This window comes from Ovis canadensis, chromosome 4 (assembly GCF_042477335.2).
Source record: "Ovis canadensis isolate MfBH-ARS-UI-01 breed Bighorn chromosome 4, ARS-UI_OviCan_v2, whole genome shotgun sequence".
NCBI lineage: Eukaryota > Metazoa > Chordata > Mammalia > Artiodactyla > Bovidae > Ovis > Ovis canadensis.
The window spans coordinates 128830500-128855963 of NC_091248.1; the positions used below are offsets into that span (position 1 = coordinate 128830500).

Consider the following 25464-nt stretch of genomic DNA (forward strand, 5'->3'; position numbering starts at 1 on the left):
GCTGGGCAAAGTCTCCTCTAGCACAGTAAGAGTGGCCTAGAAAAGTTAGAAGTTCTACCATTCTCATCCAGGGTTTAGGTCTCTTGCAGGGGACAGACCTGGGCATGAAGGAAAAGTTCAGTTCCGTTCAGTCAGTCATGTCCAACATGCAAAGATCTCGTCCTCTGTTGTTCCCTTCTCCTCCTGTCCTCATTCTTTCGCAGCATCAGGGTCTTTTCCAGTGAGTCAGCTCTTGGCATCAGGTGGCCAAAGTATTGGAGCTTCAGCTTCAGCATCAGTCCTTCCAATGAATATTTAGGATTGATTTCCTTTAGGATTGACTGGTTTGATCTCCTTTCTGTCGAAGGGACTCTCAAGAGTCTTTTTCCAGTGCCACAATTTGAAGGCATCAAGTCTTTGGCACTCAGCCTTCTTTATGGTCCAACTCTCACATCCATACATGACTAGGGGGAAAACCATAGCTTTGACTAGACAGACCTTTGTTGACAAAGTAATGTCTTTGCTTTTCAACATGCTGTCTAGGTTGGTCATAGCTTTTCTTCCGAGGAGAAGAAATTTCATGGCTGCAGTCACCATCTGCAGTGGTTTTGGAGCCCAAGAAAATAAAGTCTCTCACTGTTTCCATTGTTTCCCCATCTATTTGCCATGAAGTGATGGGACCAGATGCCATGATCTTAGTTTTCTGAATGTTGAGGTGAAGCCAACTTTCTCACTCTCCTCTTTCACTTTCATCAAGAGAGAGGCTCTTTAGTTCCTTTTCACTTGTGCTTCATCCAGTCCAGCATTTCACATGATGTACACTGTATATAAATTAAATAAGGAGGGTGACAATATACAGCTTTGACATACTCTTTTCCCAGTTTGGAATCAGTCCATTGTTCCATGTCCAGTTCTAACTGTTGCTTCTTGACCTACATACAGATTTCTTAAGAGGCAGGTAAGGTGGTCTGGTATTCCCATCTCTTTAGGAATTTTCCACAGTTTGTTGTGATCCACACAGTCAAAGGCTTTGGTGTAGTCAGTAAAGCAGAAGTAGATGTTTTTCTGGAACTCTCTCTTTTTTTTTTTATGATCCAATGGATGTTGATCTCTGGTACCTCTGCCTTTTCTAAATCCAGCTTGAACATCTGGAAGATCTTGGTTCACGTACTGTTGAAGCCTGGCTTGGAGAATTTTGAGCATTACTTTGCTAGCATGTGAGATGAGTGCAGTTGTGCAGCAGTTTGAACATTGTCTGGCATTGCCTTTCTTTGGGATTGGAATAAAAACTGACCTTTTCCAGTCCTGTGACCACTGCTGAGTTTTCCAAATTTGCTGGCATATTGAGTGCAGCACTTAAACAGCATCATCTTTTAGGATTTGAAGGGGAAAGAAATGGGGAAATAAGACGGAGAGAGATCAGAGGAGAAAAGGCCTGGCTAAATATGAAAATCACCGAACGTCAGTGCTGGAACAGGAAGCAGCATCCAGCCTCTTCATTTAAAATACAAAGAAACTGAGACCCAAGGGAGGAAATGTTTCACCCAGTTACCTAGAAACTTAGTAACTGAGAAGGGTCTCAAACTTTGCTGTTCAGTGTGGTAGCCTCTAGCCAGATGTGGCTATGGAGCCCTTGAAATGTGGCTAGTCTGAACTGAGATATGCTGTAAGTATGAAATATGCATGAGGTGGGGGTGATTTTGAAGATTGCATGTGGATAGGAAAAAGATTAAAATATCTTAATTTTTATATTGATTACTCTATATGCAGAGTATATCATGGGAAATGCCAGACTGGGTGAAACACAAGCAGGAATCAAGGCAGATGGAAGAAATATCAATAACCTCAGATATGTAGATGACACCACCCTTATGGCAGAAAGCAAAGAGGAACTAATGAGCCTCTCTTGATGAAAGTGAAAGAGGAGAGTGAGAAAGCTGGCTTAAAACTCAACATTCAAAAAACTAAGGTCATGGTATCTGGTCCCATCACTTCATGGCAAATAGATGGGGAAAGAGTGAGAGACTTTATTTTCTTGGGTTCCAAAACCACTGCAGATGGTGACTGCAGCCATGAAATTTCTCCTGCTTAGAAGAAAAGCTATTACCAACCTAGACAGCATATTAAAAAGCAAAGACATTACTTTGCCAACAAAGGTCCATCTAGTCAAAGCTATGGTTTTCCCCCTAGTCATGTATGGATGTGAGAGTTGGACCATAAAGAAGGCTGAGTGCCAAAGACTTGATGCCTTCAGACTGTGGCATTGGAAAAGACTCTTGAGAGTCCCTTCGACAGAAAGGAGATCAAACCAGTCAATCCTAAAGGAAATCAATCCTAAATATTCATTGGAAGGACTGATGCTAAAGCTGAAGCTCCAATACTTTGGCCACCTGATGCCAAGAGCTGACCCACTGGAAAAGACCCTGATGCTAGGAAAGATTGAAGGCAGGAGGAGAAGGGGACAAGAAGACGAGATGCTTGGATAGCATCACCAACTCAATGGACATGAGTTTGAGCAGGCTCCAGGAGATGGTAAAGGACGGAAGCATGGCGTGCTGCTGTCCATGGAGTCTCAAAGAGTTGGGCATGACTGAGCAACTGAACAATAACGTGGTCAAATGTTAATATTTGGGATATATTTAATATAAAATATTAAAATTAATTCTACCTGTTCTTTGCTTTTTTATTTTTATTTTTTTCTTTGCTTTTTTAAAAAAAGAAATGTGGCCACATGAAAAGAAGTTTAACATCACTAATTATTAGAGAAATGATACAATGAGGTAGCACTTCAGAATGGCCATCATCAAAAAAATCTACAAATAATTAAACTCAGGGGGTGTGGAAAAAAAGGAACCCTCCTACAGTGTTGGTAGGAATGTAAACCATTGCAGCTCCTATGGAGAACAGTACGGCAGTTCCTTAAAAAACTAAAAATACAGTTGCCATATGATCCAGCAATCCCACTCCTAGTAGGAAATGGCAACCCACTCCAGTATTCTTGCCTGGGAAAGTCCATGGACAGAGGAGCCTAATGGGCTACAATCCAAGGGGCCACAAAGAGTCGGATATGACTGAGCAACTAAACAGCCTAGCCCCAGAATACTTAAAGTTTACATATATGGCTCACATTGTATTTCTAATGGACAATGCTGGTCTGGAGCCTAAAAACCATTTACCACCTACCATGTGCCAGTTGCTGAGGGGAGACCAAATTGCAGTCAATCTGAAAGTAAGACCAAAACAGTGAAGGGGAGCTGTGCTGCTGTGTTCCATCCCACTTGCCTCCTAGAATGGGTTCCTGACTCTACCAGCCCCAATGTTCTCTTTTAATAAGGAACTTTTCAAGTAACACCTCTTTTCCTCTTTTGAAATAAAGTTCATTTGTGACAACCTAACTACACACATAAATTTCAAAAAATCACAGTGTAATGATAACAGAAGAAGAAAAGGAAATCCTTCACAAGAAAAGTTACTTCCCTGTGCTGGAAAACATCAATAGTCACTACTTGTTACAAAATGGTAACAAGTACATTCAGGGACAAAACTGAAGTACAGGCTTCTTTCCATTTACATGATAGTTACATTCTTTGAAAATTCAGCACACATTACAACCCTGCAAAATTACTTGTTACATATTAAACAGACTCAAAAAGTAGATGATTTTAACCATTTTTCCCCCTCTGAAATGAATCTTTGTAGGACATTTGAAAGCTGTGTAAAACAATTCTAATGCGATACAATCTTGCAGTGTACATGTAGCATTCTCCCCTCAATTCTTTGACAACAAAACTGCCTTCCTTCATTTCCAAATTGCCCCCTAGAAATGTGCCATCTTGGATGGGAACCCACCATAGTTGCTTGAAGGCCCACCTGCCTTCCAGACTCCCTTAACCTGTTGTCCCCTCACTCAGCAGCCTTAGCTGCTTTGGCCTTCCCAGTTCTTGGGCCAGTCTTCCTCTTTCCGGGCTTCCTCTTTTTGCCTGGGTACTGAATTTTGGATCGCAGCATTCCCAAATCCTGAGTCTAATTCTTCCTGCTACACTTCTCCACTAGAGTCTTTACTTTTCTGTTACTTCGGACAGTTTGTAATTTCGACCTAAACGTAAATGTTTATTTTTATTTTTTGTCAATGTGTGTTTAATACCCGTCTCCAACTGAGGGCAGGGACCATGCCCACCTCATCGACCAAACAACAAACATTTCTGAAATAACCTGAGTAGGTGATGGGGTTTGGAAAGCTCGCTGGGAGTAGTAGTCCATGGAGGTAGAAAACGCGCTCATCGAAGGTGAGAAGAGTTTTTTCCTAGGGTAGAAGGGAGTCGAGGTTGAAGATCTGGGTCATCTTCGGATTCAGGTTGGGTCCACTCACAATAGGGGTTGCGGAACGCGCGCCGGCTCCGGGCGGAGGAGGGTGGAGGGTGGGCGGGATGAGCTCTCCACCTACCCCGGCCCGCTAGCGGCGCCGACTCGGGGCGGGGCGACCATAGAGAGGGCGAAGGCGGAGCGAGCGGCCGGATGCGGTCACCATAGAGACGGGGACTGACAGCGAGCGGAAAAGGAAGGAGTGGGCCGGGCTGTGAGGTGGCAGCGGCTGTGGTGGCGGAGCCGGCGCTTCGGCGGAACCCTGGGGTCTGTTCTCCCCTTCGCGTGCTTCCCCACAACCCTGCAAGGGGTTGTCGCTCGATAGGAGCGACCCCAGCTCCGGTCCCAGCTCCACGTCCTCGCCCCCCAGAGCTCCCTGGGACCGGGCATACCCCGGCCGGCGGCCGCCCCTTACATCGGCCCGCCGTCGCCCCCGGCCCGGCCGCAGGGGCCTCCCCTTGGCCGGCCCCCGGGGTGTCCCTGGGTGTCCGCCGCCCGGTCGAGCCTGAGAGCGGGGTCTTTGCCCTCTCCCCCCGTCGCCCGAACGGAGCCTCCCTGCCCCACTTCCTCTGACAGCCCGTGACGCAGCCAGTTCTTATTTCTGCTGCGAGACGAGCGGCCCAGGCTCGCTCTGGGCCTCCTTTCTTGGGCCTGAGGCTGGTCAGTAACGGCTGAGAGGGAGACGTGGGGCGGGGAGTTGCCGAGCTTGACACCCGAGCATCCGTCCGCCCGCGCCAGCTGCTTGTCGTCCTCTCGATTTGCTTCGGGTGCCTGGGGCCTTGGGAAAAGGCAGCCACCGAATCGCTCTTGACAACAGCCAGAGTGGCTTGTCACCGGCCTCCTTTCTCTTCTCGGAGGATGGTGGGCAGCCTCGGGCTCTCAGCACCGGGGATTCAGAGAAGAATGCCCTGCCCAGCAGCTCCATCAGCTTTTGTGCTCCTCTGAGGCTGTCCTCCGTGCTGAGTTACCACATCCCTCCACCTCATTAGGTGGGGCAGAACCTCTGTGCGCAGTGCCAGTGGCTCCTGACTGCCGGGAGGAAGGGTTCCTCTGGCGCGAGCCTTTCCTTAACGCGGGTGAAGATAGTAGGAAGGCCTGGGCTCCATCTCTGTGACTGCCCGGGGGTCAGCAGCCCCTTCAGTGAGTGAGAGAGATGTATACCCCTCCCAGACGCTCTTTGGGAAAGGCCTGTGGAGTTAGGTTCCTCTAGCTGGGTGCTGGTGTTTTGATGGCTAATGTGCTTTTCCCTAACCCCAGCTTTATCAGTTGCTGCCATCTCTCTGCTTAGATACTATCACCAGATGTATGCAGTCCTTCTTTGGGAGTTAGGTTTGGCAGGACTGTGTCTTGCTTCTTCCTCTTCTGGACTAGAGGACCCACCATTAGTGGGTGAAATTGATTCTAACATTTACTACCATTTGGACTGAGGGTTAGAACCAGCACCTTGACAGCGGAAGACAAGGCAGGAGTTTCTTGGAGATTCTGGGCCCAGAAGCAAATACAACCTTGTTCTCTCGTTGACCTCACTGGCCCCAGGCTCCCTTGGTAAAAGAGTCCGTTGGTCACTGATTGATCCCTGAGGCTGTGCCCTCTGGGGCACACACATGGCTGGGCCCACCACCATGCGGCTGAGCTCAGTGTTGGCTCTGCTGCGACCAGCACTGCCCCTCATCCTAGGGCTGTCTCTGGGGTGCAGCCTGAGCCTCTTGCGAGTGTCCTGGATCCAGGGGGAGGGAGACGATCCCTGCGTAGAGGCTCTGGGGGAAGCCGGAGGGTCACAGAGTCTAGACTCAAGAACTCAGCTTGACCAAAGCGACGAAGACTTCAAACCCCGGATTGTCCCCTACTACAGGGATCCCAACAAGCCCTACAAGAAGGTGCTCAGGTGAGAGTTAACGTGCACGTGTGTGCATCACCCCCACACCCCACTTCAGGGTTGCCCCGAGTCTGTGCCTCCATGTCCTATCCGTGGTCACTGGCAATCATCGTTAGCCTTCCTGAAGCAGTTCTCTGCCTTATTTTCCATCATGGTTCCAGTTTTTTTTCCTCCTCCTCAGGCCTGAGAAAGCCTCACCCGTTGGTGTTAAGTCAGTGGTTGGATGTTCTTCAGCAGGGCAGGAGTTCCATCTAGTCCATCTCCCCGAGATCAGTTCCAGCATCAGCTACTCAGTAGACGCTCTCTGTAGTAGCTCATTAGTGTTGATGAGGAGATCTCCCCATTCTTGTCTCATCCCCAACTCACTAAATCCTGAGGGGAGGTATACGCTGGACATGCTGGGTTCCTAAAGATTAGGGAGTTGACCCTGGCACACTGGTCTCCCTGCAGGACTCGGTACATCCAGACGGAGCTGGGCTCTCGAGAGCGGTTGCTGGTGGCTGTCCTGACCTCCCGGGCCACGCTGTCCACTCTGGCTGTGGCTGTGAACCGCACGGTGGCTCACCACTTCCCCCGGTTGCTCTACTTCACTGGGCAGCGAGGGGCCCGGACCCCGGCAGGGATGCAGGTGGTGTCTCACGGGGACGAACGGCCAGCCTGGCTCATGTCCGAGACCCTGCGCCATCTTCACACACACTTCGGGGCCGACTACGACTGGTTCTTCATCATGCAGGACGACACGTACGTGCAGGCCCCCCGCCTGGCGGCCCTGGCCGGCCACCTCAGCATCAACCAGGACCTGTACCTGGGCCGGGCGGAGGAGTTCATCGGCGCCAGCGAGCAGGCCCGGTACTGCCACGGGGGCTTTGGCTACCTGTTGTCCCGGAGCCTTCTGCTTCGGCTGCGGCCACATCTGGATGGCTGCCGCGGAGACATTCTCAGTGCCCGACCTGACGAGTGGCTCGGCCGCTGCCTCATTGACTCTCTGGGCATCGGCTGTGTCTCCCAACACCAGGTGAAGGCCCTTGCAAGTTAGTCCCCATCCCTGACAAATTAGCAGGGACCAGCGGCTGGTCTCGAGGCTGGGGGGCTGCCGGCTCTTTCCCGGCAGCTCCTGGGGTGGTCGTTGTGCCCTCCCTGGCCCTAATTGCCCCTCTCATTCTCCCTTGGCCACCTCTGGCAGCGTTAGATCCCTAGGGCCGTCAAAAGTGGCGTCTTGTCAGGGACCTTCTGAGCAAGCCTGAAAGGTGTCCCTTCCTCACCGGTCTCCCCCCGTCTGGCCCCTCGCCCTCTGCCCTCTGCCCGACACCTGCGCCGTCTCCAGTGACCTGGGAGTGCCATTGAGGGGACCGCTCTCCTGGAGGAGGAGAGTGGCCTGGGAGCCTCCCTGTTAGTTGGAGAAGAGGGGACAATCTCAGAGGGGCCCTCCTCCTCAACCGGAGTCCTGGCCGTCTCTGCTGGCTCTCAGCTTTCATTCTTTTGAGAAACAGCAGGATTCTTTGGGAGACGAGGTCATCCTAGTTGCCTAGCGGGCACTCTCTTCTCCAAAATCCGGTGAGAGTAAGGCGAAGGTTTGAGGGGACCCCAGAATGAGCTCCTATGCCCTTCCTGCCGCCTTGGCGGCAGTGGCAGTCACAGGCGTGAGCGCCAAGGGCGGTCAAGGGTAGTTGGGCCAGGAAGTTCCTCCATGTGTGGCACTGATTGGTTTCATGGTCCTCCAGGGGCAGCAGTATCGCTCGTTTGAACTGGCCAAAAATAGGGACCCCGAGACGGAGAGAAGCTTAGCTTTCCTGAGTGCCTTCGCAGTGCACCCTGTCTCCGAGGGAACCCTCATGTACCGGCTCCACAAGCGCTTCAGTGCTCTGGAGCTGGAGCGGGCCTACAGCGAGATAGAACAGCTGCAGGTGAGCGGGGGACCCAGGGTTGCAGGTCAGAGGGTGCTTCCGACGTCTGGGCTCACAGATGAGCAAGAGGGGAGGCAGGGCGAGGCAGAAGGAGGCTGACTGTACCGACCGAACCTCAGTGAAAAGCACCCCAGGGAGAAGGGGCTCCGGGTGCTCTGGGTGAAAGCTCCTGGCACGATGTGGGTTCACTTGAGAGGATCTGCAGGAGAGCTCTGAGGAGCGGGCTTGGCACCAGAAGGGTTTCTCTCCTCTCCAGTAGTGCCTTGCTGAAACCCCGTAGTCCCTGGACTTCTAGCACTGTCCTTAAAACGCCCAAGGGCAGAAGGTAGAAGAATTCTCTAGTTGATGGCAGGGGGTTGTCCGAGGTGGGATCCAGGTGAAAACAAAGGTCTCCTTTTGTGAAGAGAGCGTGAGTCCTGTGAGTGAGGAAGAGAAAGGCCGCGGAGCCCCAGATGTCAGGGTCCCCTGCCCTCCACAGCGGCACTCTGCCCATCCCGTCCTCCTCCCCGCAGCAGCTGTGTGCAGATGGTGGGTCTGTGTGCCCTGTACAGACAGGCCAGGCCTCACTGAGTGTTGATGGAGTCAGGATGGACCTCAGAACCCAGGACGCTGGAGCGTGCCGGGGTCCCGACTCCCTCTCCAGGTGCTAACTGGGCGTCCCTCCCGCCCTAGGCTCAGATCCGGAACCTGACCGCGCTGACCCCCGAGGGGGAGGCGGGGCTGAGCTGGCCCCTTGGGCTCCCGGCCCCCTTCACGCCGCACTCCCGTTTTGAGGTGCTGGGCTGGGACTACTTCACAGAGCAGCACACCTTTTCTTGCGCTGACGGGGCCCCCAAGTGCCCCCTGCAAGGGGCGAGCAGGGCAGACGTGGGCGACGCAGTGGAGACGGCCCTGGAGCAGCTGAACCGGCGCTACCAGCCCCGCCTGCGCTTCCAGAAGCAGCGGCTGCTCAACGGCTACCGGCGCTTCGACCCAGCGCGGGGCATGGAGTACACGCTGGACCTGCTGCTGGAGGCCGTGACGCAGCGGGGGCACCGGCGGGCGCTGGCGCGCAGGGTCAGCCTGCTGCGGCCGCTGAGCCGCGTGGAAATCCTGCCCATGCCCTACGTCACCGAGGCCACGCGCGTGCAGCTGGTGCTACCACTACCGGCCGCCGAGGCCGCCGCGGCCCCCGCGTTCCTGGAGGCCTTTGCGGCTGGGGTCCTGGAGCCCCGAGAGCACGCCTTACTCACCCTGTTGCTGGTCTATGGGCCGCGGGAAGGGGGCCGAGGGGCCCCAGACCCGTTCGTCGGGGTGAAGGCGGCAGCGGCTGAGCTGGAACGACGGTACCCCGGGACGAGGCTGGCCTGGCTCGCCGTGCGAGCGGAGGCGCCTTCCCAGGTGCGGCTCATGGACGTGGTCTCCAAGAAGCACCCCGTGGACACGCTCTTCTTCCTCGCCACCGTGTGGACCAGGCCAGGGCCCGAGGTCCTCAACCGCTGCCGCATGAACGCCATCTCCGGCTGGCAGGCCTTCTTCCCGGTCCACTTCCAGGAGTTCAACCCCGCCCTGGCACCACAGAGACCGCCCTCGGGGGCCGGCCCCGACCCCCCTTCCCCTCCGGGTGCGGACCCTGCCCGGGGGGCTGCCGGAGGGGGCAGGTTTGACCGGCAGGCTTCGGCAGAGGGCTGCTTCTACAATGCGGACTACCTGGCTGCCCGAGCCCGGCTGGCCGCCGACCTGGCAGGCCAGGAAGAGGAGGAAGCCCTGGAGGGGCTGGAGGTGATGGATGTTTTCCTCCGGTTCTCAGGGCTCCACCTTTTCCGGGCCGTGGAGCCAGGGCTGGTGCAGAAGTTCTCCCTGCGGGACTGCAGCCCTAGGCTCAGCGAGGAACTCTACCACCGCTGCCGCCTCAGCAACCTGGAGGGGCTGGGGGCCCGTGCGCAGCTGGCCATGGCCCTGTTCGAGCAGGAGCAGGCCAACAGCACCTAGTGTGCTCGGGGCCCCGCACCTCCACACACAGCCCCTGCCGGGCCCCGCCTGGGGAGGCAGGCAAGATGCATGGACAGATGGGAGAGCTCGCCGCTGTGTTTTTTTTTTTCAATAAGAAAATGTTATTAAAAGTGTCTTCTGCCAAACTGTTTTTAGGTCTAGGAAAAATGGGAGTAAGGAGACTCTGAGGGAGGGGGTGGGGAGCTTCCCGGAGGGGCCCACTGCCCTTTTCCCGCCCCCCTCAATCCTCCTCTCGCCCCAGTTGCCAATGACCACACGGCTGTTATCAGGTAAATGACCTTTAATCCAGCCCCTGCCTCGCCCACAAGGTGTCAGGGGTGACAGCCAGTCCCGAGGGGACGGGCCGGGGCAGGGCCGAGTGGCCCTCTGCGGCACGCTTCCCCCGCGCGCCTAGGTGTTGCGCACGACCAGCGACTGCTCCAGCTCCTGCCTGCGCTGCTGGATCTGTAAGGAAAGGAGAGCAGGCACAGGTGACGAGTTGCTGGTGAGTGACGGGACGGGCCCCACCCACCTGGAGGAGCATCTGGGAGCAGGCACGGCCCCACGTGTTGAGGGGGAGGCTGGGGGGTTTCTCTGGGGGTGAGCGGGGAGCCGAAGGGGCGGGGGCTCGGGCCTCACACCTTGCAGTAGAAGTAGCGGCTGACGGCCTCCTGGGACCAAGGCTGGTGGTAGAACTCAGCCCGGCGCTCCTCCTCGGGGTTGCCCGCCACGTCTGTCATCACCTGGGAGGGAGTAACAGGGTCATCCTGAGCCTGGACACCCCCGCACGACATTCACTGTCTCCCCGGCATGCTTGTCTCTACCCAGCGCTCCCCGAGGTTCCCTTCACCTTAAGGTCCCGGCTCTGGGAGCGGAGGAGGTCCTGGATGTAGCCCTTGGGGTCTCTGGAGAAGCTCAGCATGAAGTCCCTCTGGATCTTGAGCTGGTTAATGGACTCAATCGTCTCGTGGATCTGCAGGTAGAAAGACACGTGCTCTCGCCTGCCCAGGCTGAGGTGGGAGAGGCGGGGAGGGGGCGTGGCAGGGGGCTCTCGGCTGTCCCCTGGAAGGGCAGTCCCCGGGAAGGGGGCTCGGGCGGAGCTCCAGGTCCCAAGGGCAGGGCCCTCCCGTCCTCTCCCACGTCCTTGTCCTGCTGTGTCTGTGCGTTTGTCACCGTTGGGTCCCCATCCTGTTGCAGCGCTGGGCTCCAGCCCCACCTTACTGTCCAGAGCGCTGATCTCCTGCTGGTTGGCCGTGGACAGCAGGAAGCTGCTCATCTGCCCCTTCAGGGGCTCCTCCACCTCCACGTCAATGTCATAGCACGCCGTCTTCTTCTGGTCCGACGGGTCCACGCTGCCAGGGAAGGCCAGCCCTTGTGTCCATGCTGCCCCGATGGAGGCCAAGGGCCTCCGAGGCCTGATGTGGGGGGTGGGCAGAGGGAGGGATGGGGCGGCGGGACCACCATAGTGACTCCCAGCTCTGAGAAGCAGGGATGGGGGGGGCCTCACCTGATGACATGGTTGATGACAATCGGGTCAGGGGGCAGCAGAAGGGCTGTGAGGCGCTGGGGAATCTCAGAAAACTTCAGCCGGGGACAGTCAAAAATCTGCAGTAGGAGAAAAGAGGTTCCCTGCTCTGCACTCAAAAGAGCCTCCGTTCTCAAAAGGCCCCCCAAGCAGCCAGCTCTCAATGGGGAGGCGGGGGCCGGCCTGGGCCTGAGGCCTGCTTCCTCCGCCCACGGCGCAACCCCGAGCCGCTCAGCTTCACAGTCGGCCTCAGTCTCTCCATCTCTGGGAGCCGAAGGCAGGGGCACTGATCTCAGGGGTCTTGTTAGAATTAAATGCATCAGTTACACACGAAGTGCCTGAAGCAGCGCCTGGCATGTGGTGAGTGCTCAATAAACATTGACTGTTGTTTTCACCACTCAAGGCTACCTATGGTATTTATTTTAAAGTTATATTAATAATAACCTCTAGTTTGGCAGAATCACTTCCACAGCAGTTTGATTCTCCTAACTGCCCAGTGGGTAAGACGGGACAGGCGTGGTGAAGATAAGGAACAAGGCTGCAAACAGCTAAATGACGGACCCAGTGACTGGCTCCAGGGCCAGAACCTGGGGGCCCTAGCTCCAGGTGCCAAGAACATGTTCCCCAGAGCCACTAGCTTCCTGGGGTTCCCAATCGGCCTCACCTGGGGGCTGGGGGTGCTGAGACAGGCGGGCTGCAGCACAGGGCGGTGTGACAGAGCCCAGATGGGAACCCCGGTCTCCGGCTTGAGATCATTCCCGACGGAGTCAAGGAGGCAGGGTGGTGTTCCCGAGCAGAGGCCCTTCCCCTCCCCGTGGCCCCAGGCTCAGGGGAGAGGGTACCTGCTGGAAATACTTGTCGCCATTGATGTACTCCTTGTCGTGGGAGTCCTGCAGCCGGTTGGTCTTCACGTATTGCCACAGGGCCTGGACGATGGCCGAGCGGCTCTGCGTGTGCAAGCCCAGCAGCCGGGCCAGGCGGGGATCCAGTTTGAACTGGGGAGGCTGAGCCAAGGAGGCCATGAGAAAATGAGACCAAAAGAGAGTGGGAGGGGCTAGGGACTCAGGACTCGGGGGCTGCGGGGCCTAGGCTCCTTGGAAACAAGCTTCTGGAGCAGGCAGGGTGGAGGGGAGAACGGGGTCTCTCAGGGCATACAGCTTGCAAGCCATGACCCACCCCAGCTAGGAGAAGGGTACAGGAAGCGGGATGCTGGGGGGAGCGGTATCTGGGAGTGAGGGCACGCACCTGGTAGTCCAGCATGAGGAGCAGCGTGCAACGCACACTCAGGTCCCCCGGCCTCTTCACCTGGAACCCATCCGTCTCCTGAGTGGTGGGTGTCCGGTGCCACTGTCCAGGGGTAGGAGCTGAGTCACCTCACAGGCCCGTCTGAGCTGGTGGGGCCTTGGAGCTCTGGGTGCAGGACTGGGGGCCTGGCGGAGGGGGTCCCCGACCCACGTCTGCACCACGAACGGGACTGCATTCTAGGTTCTTTAGGACAGTGGCCTGTGGCCAGTTCGAGGGCAGGAGGGGTCTGGGCCTTTCTTACCTCCACGAGGTGGTTGTCAGGGCCATAAAGGTCTTTGTCCAGCTCAATGACCAAGCTCTTGAAGAAGGAAGAGAACTTCCGCTTCTGCTTGCTGGGCTGTGGGAGAGGCACGGACCGTGGGCGCGGAACAGGGCCCACGGTGGCAGAGTGAGTTGGGAGCGGGTGGGGGCTGGCCGGGTAGGGCCACACAGTCAGAAGCAGGCCTGGGCACGTCTCTCTGGACCACCCTCCCGCAGCCAGGGCTGACTTCCCCAGCCCTCGGTGTACACATCCAGTACCGGCCTCAGCTCAGCCCCATACCCACCCCAGGACACCTGGAGAGACCTGGGCCAGGACGTACGTCATCCAGGAGCTTCCCCTCCACCCGCAGCTCCCAGGAGGCGATGCTGCCATCAGAATCCTCGGCATCGGGCTTCGCAGGGTTAAAAGTATTGGAGATATAAAGACGCAGCTTGCGCTTTTGCTGTAGAGATAAACAGTGTCATACAGAGCCAGTTCCCAGGGGGCCAGCCCTGGCTTCTCCCTTTCAGGGACTAGGACTTGGCTCCCTCACCCCACCCCCAACCCAAGGCACCTTCATGGGCCGCTTCAGAGCCTCCTGGATGTCCACCCGCTTCCTCATGATGGTCTGATCCAGTTTCCTCTCAAACGCCAGGAGGTCCATGTAAGCCTGGGACTCTGGGACCAGCTCCCGGATCTGGAAGTGGGCAGGAAGCGAGGCAGGGAACCAGGGGCTCAGCCAGTCTTGCAGTTGGAACGTGCAGGTGTCACGTGGCCCCAGGAGTATGCGAGTGTGGCGGGCGGGGAGCTGGCCACATTCAGGGCAGGGAACTTGGACAGCGCAGACGGGACCTCTGAATCCAGCCATGAAGGCCTGGATGTTACAGGAATGAAACTGCTGCTCCCACTAGGGATATCCATGCATTTCATCACTAGGGGAGGCCGAAGCAACCATGGAGGCCAGCAGGTGCTTAGGGCTTCACCTCCTCATCCTGTCCTTTCCCTGTCGCACAGCCTCTGGGTTCCCTTGGGCACCTGTGAAGTGGTCAGGGGCCCCTGGGGTCCCTGAGACAGGAGATGTCGCGGCTTGGGCCTACAGTGACATCTCATCCAGATGTTCTGCTCGAGTTGGGGTCTCAGCCGTCCTCCAGACCCAGCTGGGCCTGGGTCCCCTTACGCTGCTGGGCCTTCCGGCCAGCTTCTGTTCCCTTCTCTCCTCTGCCAGCCTGTGGTCCCCGAGCCCTCAGCCCCTCTTTGTCCCCTGCCTTTATGTCTCTGCAGACCGCTGGAATTCAATCTGCAGCCCCCCCCCAGACCCAGGATCCTACCCCCTCTGGCTCTGCGTTCCCCTCTGCCCCACCCCATCCTTTTGGCCCTGGGGGAGCCTCATTTCTTAATTAGCTTTTTAAACAAAAAAAGTGAAAGTGACTATGATGTTGAAGCGCTGCTCCTGAGGGGGGAGGGGAGGTGGCCCGGGGTGGTGGTGGCGGGGAGTGGGGGGGAGAGGAGGGCGGAGCAGCAAAGGGTTGGGGGTGGGGTGGGCTGGGGGCTGCTGTGAAAGGCACTCACCCTTTGAGGGAGGATTTTGTCAGCCATCTTCCTCCTCTTGGCACTGTACATTTTTTAAAGAAAAAACCAGGTTACCATGGCGACAGATCTGGGAGTAACGAGGCCACCTGCTAAATTATCCCGACATCTCAGCCCGCCTGGCTGGGGTTCCCACAGCCCGCTCATCTGCCCGCCCGAGGGGCTATGCCGGCGCCGGCCGTGTGTGGCTCTGTCCTCTCATGGGGAGCGGAGGTGACTCTGTCCTTTCTCTGGCCTGGGAGCCCCTTTTCTGCCCCGCCACATCCCCAGATCCAGAGAAATTAGCCTTGGAAGGGGCTCGGAGCAGGGGCGCTGCAGAAATGTTTGGGGAAAGCTGGGCAGAGGCAAGGACAGAGTGGGGGGATGCATTGTGAGGACTTTTTTTCCCTCCTCTGAGAAGGGGCACACAATCCAAGGTGGCTGAGCTGGTGGGGAGGGGAGCTGACCCCCTTGCCCCATTCCAGAAGCAGGAAGTGACAGTGTGAAGCTGGTGAGGACCAGCACCCCAGCCACCCTGGGCTAGGAAGGGGACCCTGATGGGCAGGGGGTGCTCATGCCCTTGGACCACCTGCCAGCAGGGCCAAGGGACACACCCACAGGTATCCAGATAGAGTGGGTACGGATGTTCCCCTCTGGGGTGTGGCTGGTGGGCTGAACCTGGGGTAGCAGCTGGGACTTGGACTCTGCTGGATCCACTAGCCGGTTCCGACTCCCAGAAGCAACCCCAGAAAACCCTTGGCGAGTAGAAATTAGAACCCAGCCTAGGGAATGGCTGCATACTGCCCCCGTGTGGTGGTCTCAGCCACTGCCCCAGCCCTGGTCAAAAATCTATTCAAGGCTAGACAAGCAGGTTTCACTAAAGGTCTGGTTTGTTTTGAAGAAACTATCTCTGTGAAACTCTCCAGTTGTACAAGATAAATCAGGGACTCTACAAAAGAATGACTCACTTTGCAAAGAATTCCTCATGGGTTTCCTATAAATGGTGAATTTTCCTTGACATGTAAAAAAATATTTAATAATGAGGTAAAATCCACATTGCACCTTTTATAGGACTCCATCTGGTGCGCAAAAGGAAGCATGTGTGTTTGGCTAAACAGTGAAACCCAGAGGGGTATCTTCCTTGCCAGGCACCAGCAGGGGCTTTTGGGGGTGCCACTGGCTGGCTCAGACAAGGAAACAGACTGGCCCTTGGTGGCTTGAGGGCAGACCCGTCCAGAAGACAGACCGTGGCAACTCCTCAACATTTGAGTGCCCAAGAATCACCAGAGAGCGCCAGGGGGCAGAGACTGCCCACCATGGGGCAAATCCCAGGCTCTCCCGCCACTGGCCAGGGATTCAGATTAACAAGATCCGGAGTGGGGCTTTCGAGGAGTCAAGCCAGGGGCGCTTCTGAGGAAGGCGCACTGGACAACCGCGCTAGGAACCGCAGTGTAAAGCTCGGCCCTGAGCCCTGGTGCCACAGCCCCGCCTCCATCCCCCGAGAACCAGGGGACTGGGGTGCAGAGAGGGACAGAGCAGGTGACAAGGAGAAGGGCGCGACGGTCACAGCCTGTCTCCACGGTGTGGGCACACAAAGAAACCGGGACAGTGCCCCCTCAGCCCGCCTCCTGGGAAAGCATCCCACCCGGGACGCCTGATCCCTGCTGACCCCTCTCCGCCCGGGCTTCCCACCCCGTCCCTCCGGGTCCCGCGTCCGCCCCCTCCGCGCTGGGCACCCCCCCTACCCCCACCCCCGCTTACCTGCGGCTCCGCGCGGGGGCGGTGGGCACCGGCTGGCCCTGGCTCTGGGCCTGGCTCTGGCCGGGCGGGGGCGCTGCTCGCTTGCGGGCGGGCTCCATGCCCGCGGGGGCCAGGCCGGGTCGCACGGCGGGGCTGCCCATGTACGGGGAGCCCGGGGGGCCCATGGGCGCCCCCTGGTGGGGCATCCGGGCTCCAGACGGCATCCCGGGGCGCTGGGGAGGGGGGTCGGGGGGGCGTGAAGCAGACACAGGCGCCCGGCGGTCAGAACCAGGGCTCCGGGCTCCAGGCGCGCGGAGCTACGTCTCCCCCCGAACCCCGAGCCCCCCGGCCCGTGACCCTGCTGCCGACGGCGCGATGCCGATGGGGCTGGGAGGGGTGGGGAGGGGCGGGGGCGCCGGAACCGCGCGGCTTTGGCGGAGGGGGCGGGGGGGGGGGTGGTGTTGGCTTGCGTCTCGCTGCAGGAAGCTAACTGAAGCCAGGCAACTAACTGCACAGGGCATCGCCAGCCTCGGATTTGCGGAAGGTGCCGCGAAGATGAATATTAATGGCGCCTTTCAACCTTTTCAAAGGATGCTCCTATCCACACGCTCCTCTGCAAGACAAGACTGAGGGCCTTCTATCCCCACTTGACGGATGAGGCAACCGCGGCTCAAGGAGAGAGGCAACCTAGCCAAGGTCGTGCAAGGCCCTTTCCTGAGGGGCCCGGGGTTTGTGCCCTCTCTGCTGCTTTCGTTTAGTTCAGGGCTGGCTCTCTTGCTCCAGACTTCTGCCGTCTGCCTTCCCGTTTGCCTGCTTCCCAGTCCATTTCCAGGGGGTCCTGCCTTCCCTGCCTTCAACCCACTTTCCTCTCTGGGGCCCTGCTTTTGCCCCTCCGTCCCAATCCCTGCCCCCTTGCTCTGATTCCCAGCCTCTACCGTCAGGGGCTTGGCTGAATTAGCCCACCTGCATAATTTACTCTCAAGGTGAAGGCTTGGAGGTAGGGCTAGAAGCAGCTTGAGGGGCTGAGGTCAGACCTCACCAGGATTCTCCCATTGAGGGGAGGGGGGCTATGAGGCTTGACTGGTGATGGGTGGTCCAGAGGGCTTGGGTAGGTCAAAAGGATGGACATTTTCTCTTATATCTATCTCTCCCTTCCTGTCTGCCTGAATCACCAGAGATGGCCCCATCCTACAGACTACAACTACTCCCCACCCTACCCCAGTGAGGTCAGAAGTCTGGGTTCCCAGGGGGCACGGGGAGGCAGGTGAGGCAGGTGTGCGCCCTTGCTGCTACCCGGGTGCTCAACTGGGATACAGATGACAACCCAGTGCATCGAGTGAAGTGTTCCACAGACTCGTAAAACCTCACTTGTCCCATTCCAGAAGAGAGGCTGGGGAGGGCCCAAGGGGCTGTCAAGCGGAGGGTGGCCAGGATGTGGACGGGGGCCAGGAGAGCAGGAAGGAGATCAGGGAGCCACGGTCACAGACCCTGTGCCCCTGTTATACTATCTGAGCACCACCCACTCCACCCCAGGGGTGCAGCTGCTCCCCAGAACAGGGAAGCGCCCTGCCCCTGAGCCTAGTGAATCTCCTCGCACTGCCCCCCTCCCCCGGGTCCCTCCTGCCCGCGCCGTGTCTAACCCTAACCCCCAGCCAACCAGCTGTCTCTGCCTGTCACAGCCTCAGCAGTGAGACCTGCCTGTCCATGTGTCTGCCTCCCCCACCCCACCTGACCCTGTCACTCACACCTCCAGGGTGGTGGCCCATAATGGAGCCCAGGCCCGCCACTCCCTGCCAGCACAGACAGGGCGCTGGGAGTGGGGCTCAGGCCACCCAAGAACTGAAGCAGTGAGTTGACTTAAAAAAAAATCCACATGTATAGACTCTCTCACTCCTAGATGGGCCTTTTATTGGGACACCCCAGGCAGCAAGATCAGGGCTGGTCATGAGGCTAACCAACATGGGGACCCCTTGGAAGTTAGCCTAGGGACCCATGGGCCTGGAGAACAGGCTGCTTTGGGAAAGCCCCTTTCCTCATCAGCTGCTCTCCCATTTAATGAGGCTGGTGGTACTCACTGATCTGCTAAGGAGGCCCCAAGAGGGAGGCCTCCAGAGCCCCTAGAAGGCTGTGCTGGCCAGCGGGGATGGGTGACCTGCCCAAAGGGCCAACATTATAGGGGCTCTGGCCTCTCTTACTGAGAACGTGTCTTCCTTGGGGTCACAACCAAATTTGGCCATAGTAAACCTGACTGCTTCCTTTCTGCCTGGCTTCAGCACCAGTGGCCGTCCCAAGTCCTGGAGCCTCTGCCTCTCCTATGCCACAGCCCTTCCAACCCGTCCCCACCCCCTCAGGCTCCCTGGGCTCACTCAGGCTCCCAGTGGGCCTTCTAAACCTGCCCCTCTGGTCTCCAGGCCTCCCGTCCCTGACTCCAGCTCTTCCTTCACACCTTTGAGGTGTTAAGGACATCAGCTTCTGGTGGTGGAGGCTGCCAAAGGATCCTCAGACCCCTTAACCTGGGGTCTGCCCCTAGAGAGGGCCTCTCTCTGGCCCTGATTGGCAGAGGCCAGGGGCAGAGCCCGGGAGCCCTCAGCCCAGGATGCAAAGGTGGTTCAGCCCCAGAGCTTCCCACTCACAGCGCCGCCAGGGTCACCTGCTCCTTGCTCCCGAGACACTGTCCCAGCTGATGAACAAGCAGCCCAGCGCAGCGATGCCAAGTCCCCCCACCCCCCACTCCCAGGGCAGGGGTCGCACCTGGGCTCCACCAGGGAAAGAAGGGAAGACAACCCATCGGGTTGTCCCCAGAGGGGACCCACCCACCCACTTTGGGGGAGACCGTCCCCAAGTTCTACCCCCAAGCCCCTGACAGGAACCCATGCAAACGCCTGCCTTCCCCGCCCCGGGGCACCCATCCCCGGCCAAGCCGCCTGACGACGTGTTCGGGCGCCCCCAGGGCGCGCCGGCACGGGGCTGGGGCCGGGCCCGCTGGGCCGCGGCGCTCCCGCTAGAGGCGTGGGGTGGGGTGTGGGGGGAGCGGGAGCCCCCTCCCGGCCCCTCCCGACCTTCCCTCCATTCAGCCCGAGCCAGCTCGCTCGCCCTCCCCCGCTAACTTTTCCCCCACTCACCACCCCATGGACCAGAAACTCAAAAAGTTTGCTTTTCGTGGCTTTGCGCGCCCCTCCGGCAACTTCGTCCGCGGCCATCGGGGTGGGCTCAGCGGCGCCTCTCACTCTCTCTCTCTCTCTCTTGCTCTTTCTTTCCCTTTTCTGCCTTTTTTTTTTTTTTTCCTCCAACTCTCCCCTCTGAGTCCTGCTGGGCTCTCTCACACTTCTACTCGAGCGGAGTGGGGAGGGGGCCCCTTCAGGGCTGCCCTGACGGCCCACGGCCCACGCCGCCGCCGCCGCCGCCGCCCGCCAGCCGCCGCGGCTGCCGCATTCCTGCACTGATAAGACAGAAATAGTCCGGCGGCCCGGGGTCCGCCTGTTGACTCGGCGAGGACGGAGAAGCCTGCCTTTCCCAAGCTTCGCCGGGCCCAAACAGCGCAGATAAGCGGCGAGGCTCGCCGGCCAGCGCGGCTCCGGGCCGCTGGGCAGCGGCGCCGCCTGCCCGAGGCCGCCCGAGGGCCGCGGGGAGGCGGCGGCAGCGGCGGCGGCGCGGGGAGGGGACGCGAGGGGAGGCGGCCGGGGGGCTCGCCGGCCACCCGGCCTCTCTCGCCGCAAATAGTTTTTCGCTTAGGGAATTCGCCGGCAGGGAACAGGCCGGGAACAGGCCGTTCCAACTTTGCCCCCAAGTGGCTCCTGCCGCATTTCTGAGGCCCTTTTCCCCAGAGACCTGGCAGGCCAAGTAGGGAAACATTTCGCTGGGAAGGAATCCGGGGTGGGTGGAGGGGGTGGTGGTGGCGGGGGGCGGGAGTCGAGCCCGGAGGAGGCCTTTCTCCGGCACCGGGCGGCCGTGGTGGGTGTGCCCCGGAGGCGGTGTGCCCTGCAGTCCATAGATGTGTGCGCCCTTGTCTCACCGCTGAGTGTGTCTGCACCCTGGTGTGGGCACGGCCGGCGGCCGTGGGTGTGGATGTTTACGTGCGTGCACAGATAAATGCCTCCTCTGTGTGCCTCCCTCCACCGCAGCCTCCGGTACGCGCGCGCGCGCGGGCGGGCGCGGGTGCGTGTGTGGCTGGACACGGTCTGTGTCTCCCCGCTCGGGGTGTCTATTTCGGGCTATGTGAGTCTTTGTCTCTCTGTGACAAAGTCGAGGCAGTAGGGGAAATTTCGGAGAGAGGGAGGTGGGCCAGGCTCGTGAGAACGGGAAGGGAAGCGTGGGGGCAGGCAAGGAACTGGGGTGGACGGATGGGTGGCGAGGCGGAGGCCAGCGCGACCTGACGGCTTTGGAATGGGCTGGGGGTGGGGGCGGGGGACCCGCAGGAGCTGGGGCGCTGGGTATGGTAGGGCCAATCTCTGGACCCCAAAGTAAGCAGGGGTAGGGGTGGGGCCGTGAGGGAGCCCCAGAAAGGGTGGTGTGGAGGGAGCTGGGGTGAAGGAGGGACAGGAAACAGGAGGGGCGAACCCTGCGAGTCCCCAGGCTGGGAGCACTGGCCCCGCCCACGCCCCAGAGGCCACACCCTTCTCCCCGCCTCCGGGAGGAAGCGCCCCAGGGGCTTTGAGACCAGACGGGTCAAGTTTATGCCTCCCGGGGCTGCACTGTCCGTACCCAGGTGAGGGCAGGACAGGGCCCTGGGGAATTTGTTGGAAATTTTTATTCCGGGTTAGATCCTTAAGACCCAGCCTGACCCTCAACCCTTTAGAAAGCCATCAGAAGTCGGGACCAAGAACCCAGGGAGCGGCTCTGCCGAGGGAGTCTTTTTTTGCTTGCAGCCTGATTTCCTTGGCCCCCTGTGCTTCTGGCTGTCACTGTCCATTTCAGTGCCCACAGCCAATCCCCTGAAAGACTAGAGAAGGCATGTGGTCCAGGCAGCTCCTCCTCTACCTTACCAGAGACCTAGAGAGCCCCCTCCTACCACACCTCTACCCAGGCTTCCCCCAGACCCACACTCACAGATAATGGGTCCTGGTGGGTGGGAACGGGTGGGTGTTTGCCACTGGCCACGAAGGTGTCTGCTGGTAACCTGGGGAGGTAATCTCTCCAGTCTGTCTAACTTCCAAAACCCCTCGCTCATTCCCATCTCCAAGCCTCTGCTCCTGCTATTCTTTTGCCTGGAATTCCTGAAAATGTTTCTCTACTTGTCCCAATCACATTCATACCTTAAAGCCAGTCTGGAGCCCCACCTCCTCCAGGAAGCTTTCCTTGGTTCCTCTTCCGTGCACAGATCTTTCTGCTCTGTGAATAACCATTACCATCTACCCTGGCCATGAAATGGCACTTTGCTGACTAATGTCTCATGTGCCCTGAGTTTCATGTGTGTTATATAGAGTTTTCCAAATAGGCTGCAGCGCCATGAAATCTGGGCCTGGTTTTCAGGCCCATTGTCCCTCCCGTGCCTGCACACAGGGACTAGACCTGACCAATGCCTACTAACACTTGCAACCACCCAGAGGTCAGTGGGCCACCGGACAGAGCTCATCCTCTGCCACTTACCTGAAGATGTGAGTCATCAAGGGCACCCCACCTCCTGGTGGGTGCTTCTAGCGGGGACATGTGACACCTTGGAGGTTCTGGGGGACAGGGACAAGGGCAGACACCTCTAGCTTTGTGTAAAGCTCGGAGCTCTCAACTCTTGGGGAGGCCTTTGGGGGAAAAAAGACAGAACAGGAGGTGGATGGGCACAATGGGCACCTGGCATTTGTGAGGGGCTAGTCTTGGTGGTGGACAAGACTGAAGGAGGTGGTCAGGCCAAGGAAGGGATCTGGTAGTACTGAGGGGAGGGTCACTCAAGTCGACAGACAACACCTTCCTGGGCCACCCCAGGCCCAGGGCCTCGCCCTGCAGCCCCCTCTCTGGAAGGCATCCTTACCCACATAGAGACAGCAGATATATAGTGCATACGTGTCCCCCGGGGCACAAACACCAATGCAAAGGCCAGAGGAACAAGGAGTCACATGAATTTGCACCCACAGGCACAACTCGATCACGATTCTGCGCACTCACAAGGCCCTCACCAGCAGACTGCTTTTACAGGGGCGACCCCAGGTGTGCCCCCACCCCCGGGGCGGGGACTGCCTTCAGACCAGAAAGCAGGGGCGCCAGTGTGGGTGTCCCGGGGCCAGGACTCCCATCTCACAAAGGCCAAGATCCTCAGGGCTCAGCCCCAGAAGAGCGCTCAGCAAGAGCCACGCCGCCCGCTGGCTCCTGCTTCCTGCCCCGGGTGGGCAGGAGGGCCCCGATTTCAGCGGGCAGGGTGCCCTCCTTCCCAGCTCAACGCGGCCGATGGGCCCAGGCCGCGCTCCAGGCAGGCCGCGCGCGTGTCCGCCCGGAGCCGGAGTCCCCCCTGCCGTCCCCCCATCTCTCCTTCCCTCGCCGAAGCACCACCAGCACCAAATGGCAAAGCGCCTCTCCCCGCGCGCGCGGAGAGATGCGCCGCGACCGCCGGGACGGGCTCGGCGGCCTCCCCCCTCTCCACGGCGCCCGAGCGGGGGGCGGCCGGCGCTGGGGGTGGGTGGGGGTGGGCACGGCCCGGCCCGCGGCCGCCCTCCCTCGCCCTCGCCCGCCCGGGGAACCGGGCAGCGGCGGGAGCCGGCCCGAGCATGCGCACTGCCGCCTCCCTCGCGGTGAAGGTCAGCCCAGGGCCTAGCTGCAGGACTCAAAGGCGGCGGCGGCGGCGGCGGCGGCGGGGCGGCGGGGCGGCGGGGCGGGGGGATGCAGCCGAGAGACTTTTAGCTCTTTCCCGGCGGGAGGATGGCCACCGAGGCTGGGCCGGGGCGCCCGCAGGGTCCCGCCTTCCGCGGGGAGCCCCCGCAGCGGGCACACGGCTGGGGGTGGGGCAGAGGGGGCAGGGCGCGGAGGAGGGGCAGAATGGAAAGAAGGAGGCTAGGAGAGGGGGGAAGCCGATCGGGAAGGGAAGAAGGGGAGGGAGGAACAAAGGAAGCCAGGCTGGAGGGGGAGACCGCGTTCCGCCGCCCCCGTCCCCGTATCCCCAGCAATGAAGGTCTCCTTAGCGCCATGAAATTACCCCCACAGACTGTGTGGGGCGCGTGTGCGTGTGAGAGAGAGAGACTGAGAGAGAATGGAGTGAGACCACTGGATCAGGCTGAGGACCCCTGATTTTCTGTGTTCTGGCCCACCCCTAAACCCAGCTTCCATTTTCTCCGCTGGTCACTAAACGCCAGGGCATGTCGGGGGGCGGAGAGGCAGCTCTGATCCAGCCGACCTGCCTGGCCCAAGCCCCAGGCCCCCAGGAAACGCTGGCTAGACCTCAGGGCCTGGCCCAGTCCCCAGGGCTGGGCCAAGAGGAGTCTACACCTTACGCCCCACCTCTGGTGAGGGGCTTCCTCCAGCCAGAAGGCAGGACCTTGGCAGACCAGACCAGGGGCGCGGCAGGCACAGTCCTCCCCCTCGTCCTGGCTACTCCCCCCAGCCCTTCTGAGGCCAGAGCAGCCTCCCTCCTCCTGCGAGGATGTTTCTGGGCCCAGGACCTGCTCTGCTGCTCTCCAAAGGGGCTGTCCGTCTCCTGTGTCAGGTTTGCAAACACACACAAGAGAGACAAATATGATAGAAGCAAAAAAAAAAGAAAGAAAAAAGTAGGGTGCCAAGACCATCATGTGACCTTGGGCAAGCCACTGTACTTCCCTGTTCCCTGGACCTCTGGGGCTCAGAGGGAAGGCCCATCTGGGATTCACAGCATCTTCCCTCACTCCCCTCAGGGCCACCATTAATCAGGTCCGGCTTCTCCGGTAGCTCAGTTGGTAAAGAATCTGCCTGAAATGCAGGAGATGAGGGTTCGATCCCTGGGTCGGGAAGATCCCCTGGAGAAGGGAATGGCCACCCACTCCAGTATTCTTGCCTGGGAAATCCCATGGGCAGGGAAGCCTCGTGGGGCTATGGTCCGTGGGGTCGCAAAGAGTCAGACACAACCAAGCAACTAACACTTCCACTTCCTGTAGCAAAAAGCAAGCCACACTGGCCTGGACCCATTCTGTGAGGATAGGTGGGTCTGTGGGGTGGTGTTTTTCCAGGACGCCAAGGGGTGCTATCACTGCCCCAGCTGGCTCCCACAGCCTCGGGGGTACAACCCAGGGCGTAGCTCTGCCAGGATCGGGGAGCAGCAGGTAGGTGTCCCACAGAGCCATCCTTGCTCCCTACTCATCTTCCAGAACCCGTCTGTCTGGGTAGATTCAGTGGCAAAAGCAAGAGGGCTCCAAGCAGAAGGGGGCTTCTCCCTCTCTTTCTTGGGGAGTGGAGGTGTAGGTGCCTACCTTGCTGCATAGCCTGGGGAGACCCACTCACACCCCCAAGGGGCTGCAGCCAGCACTCTGCCCGGCTGGCACCCCAGCCGTCCTCTTTCTTGGCGGACAGGGGCCCCATCCAGCACTTCTGATTTCCTCCCCTGTTTGTCCCACAGCTGACACCAGGAGAAGGTGCTGGTGGCCAGCACCCCAGCCCTCACCCCAGGAAGTTAAGCTCTGCTACGGGGCTCTGACCAAGGGGCTGGACGGAATTCTGCAAACCACTGCATTCTGAGGCCGGAGATGTCACCTGAGTCAGGAAAGCTGATACCAAAATATACGTATCCGTACTTCCTTAAAGGATTTTTTTGGAAATTAAGCCAGGTGGTAGCAGGCAGTGGAATGTGCAGATAAAATGTCCAGGGGAGCCACCCAGGTCCAGGCTCCAGACCTCTGTAACTCCTTTAGGAGGGAAGGGTGAGCCCTGCTCACAGGGCCTAAAAGGGCCCCCTCTCCTCTTAACATTAAGGTGCCATTCTTCCCTGGTGTCCCCTGGGCCAGGGTGGGGGGCTGCCTTCCTGCCGTAATGCCCTTTGTGTGCCCACTGTGTCTGGAGTCATTGAAAGGCCCAGACTCCCCTCAACTCCTGCACCCTGGGCCCCACG

General features: G+C 58.9%; 2 protein-coding genes across 6 annotated transcripts in view; one reads left to right on the plus strand and one right to left on the minus strand.

Annotated features, from left to right (window-relative positions):
- The first annotated feature begins 4502 nt into the window (after window positions 1-4502).
- On the plus strand, window positions 4503-12014 carry CHPF2 (chondroitin polymerizing factor 2). Of its 2 annotated transcripts, XM_069588737.1 has the most exons (6): window positions 4503-6226; window positions 6668-7232; window positions 7939-8121; window positions 8794-10597; window positions 10921-11071; window positions 11290-12014. In XM_069588737.1, the coding sequence occupies exons 1-4, from the start codon at window positions 5946-5948 to the stop codon at window positions 10090-10092; spliced, it is 2328 nt and encodes a 775-aa protein (XP_069444838.1). In that variant the 5' UTR covers window positions 4503-5945; the 3' UTR covers window positions 10093-10597; window positions 10921-11071; window positions 11290-12014. The 2 variants fall into 2 exon arrangements, with proteins under 2 accessions (XP_069444838.1, XP_069444837.1); XM_069588736.1 differs by having other exon boundaries at window positions 8794-11071.
- Window positions 10376-25464, minus strand: part of SMARCD3 (SWI/SNF related BAF chromatin remodeling complex subunit D3) — a 33217-nt gene continuing 18128 nt past the window's right edge. The window contains exons 1-13 of one of the 4 annotated variants that reach the window (XM_069588740.1): window positions 22056-22295; window positions 16491-16702; window positions 14733-14775; window positions 13738-13860; window positions 13504-13626; window positions 13164-13259; window positions 12863-12964; window positions 12460-12621; window positions 11600-11697; window positions 11309-11444; window positions 10943-11065; window positions 10734-10835; window positions 10376-10557 (exon numbers count right to left, since the gene is read on the minus strand). In XM_069588740.1, coding sequence (XP_069444841.1) covers window positions 10504-10557; window positions 10734-10835; window positions 10943-11065; window positions 11309-11444; window positions 11600-11697; window positions 12460-12621; window positions 12863-12964; window positions 13164-13259; window positions 13504-13626; window positions 13738-13860; window positions 14733-14775; window positions 16491-16702; window positions 22056-22115 — 1434 coding nt within the window. In that variant the 5' untranslated portion in view covers window positions 22116-22295 and the 3' untranslated portion in view covers window positions 10376-10503. Of the gene's footprint in view, window positions 10558-10733; window positions 10836-10942; window positions 11066-11308; window positions 11445-11599; window positions 11698-12459; window positions 12622-12862; window positions 12965-13163; window positions 13260-13503; window positions 13627-13737; window positions 13861-14732; window positions 14776-16490; window positions 16703-19102; window positions 20308-22055; window positions 22296-25464 lie in introns of those variants that run through there. The other 3 variants (XM_069588739.1, XM_069588738.2, XM_069588741.1) reach the window with 3 other exon arrangements.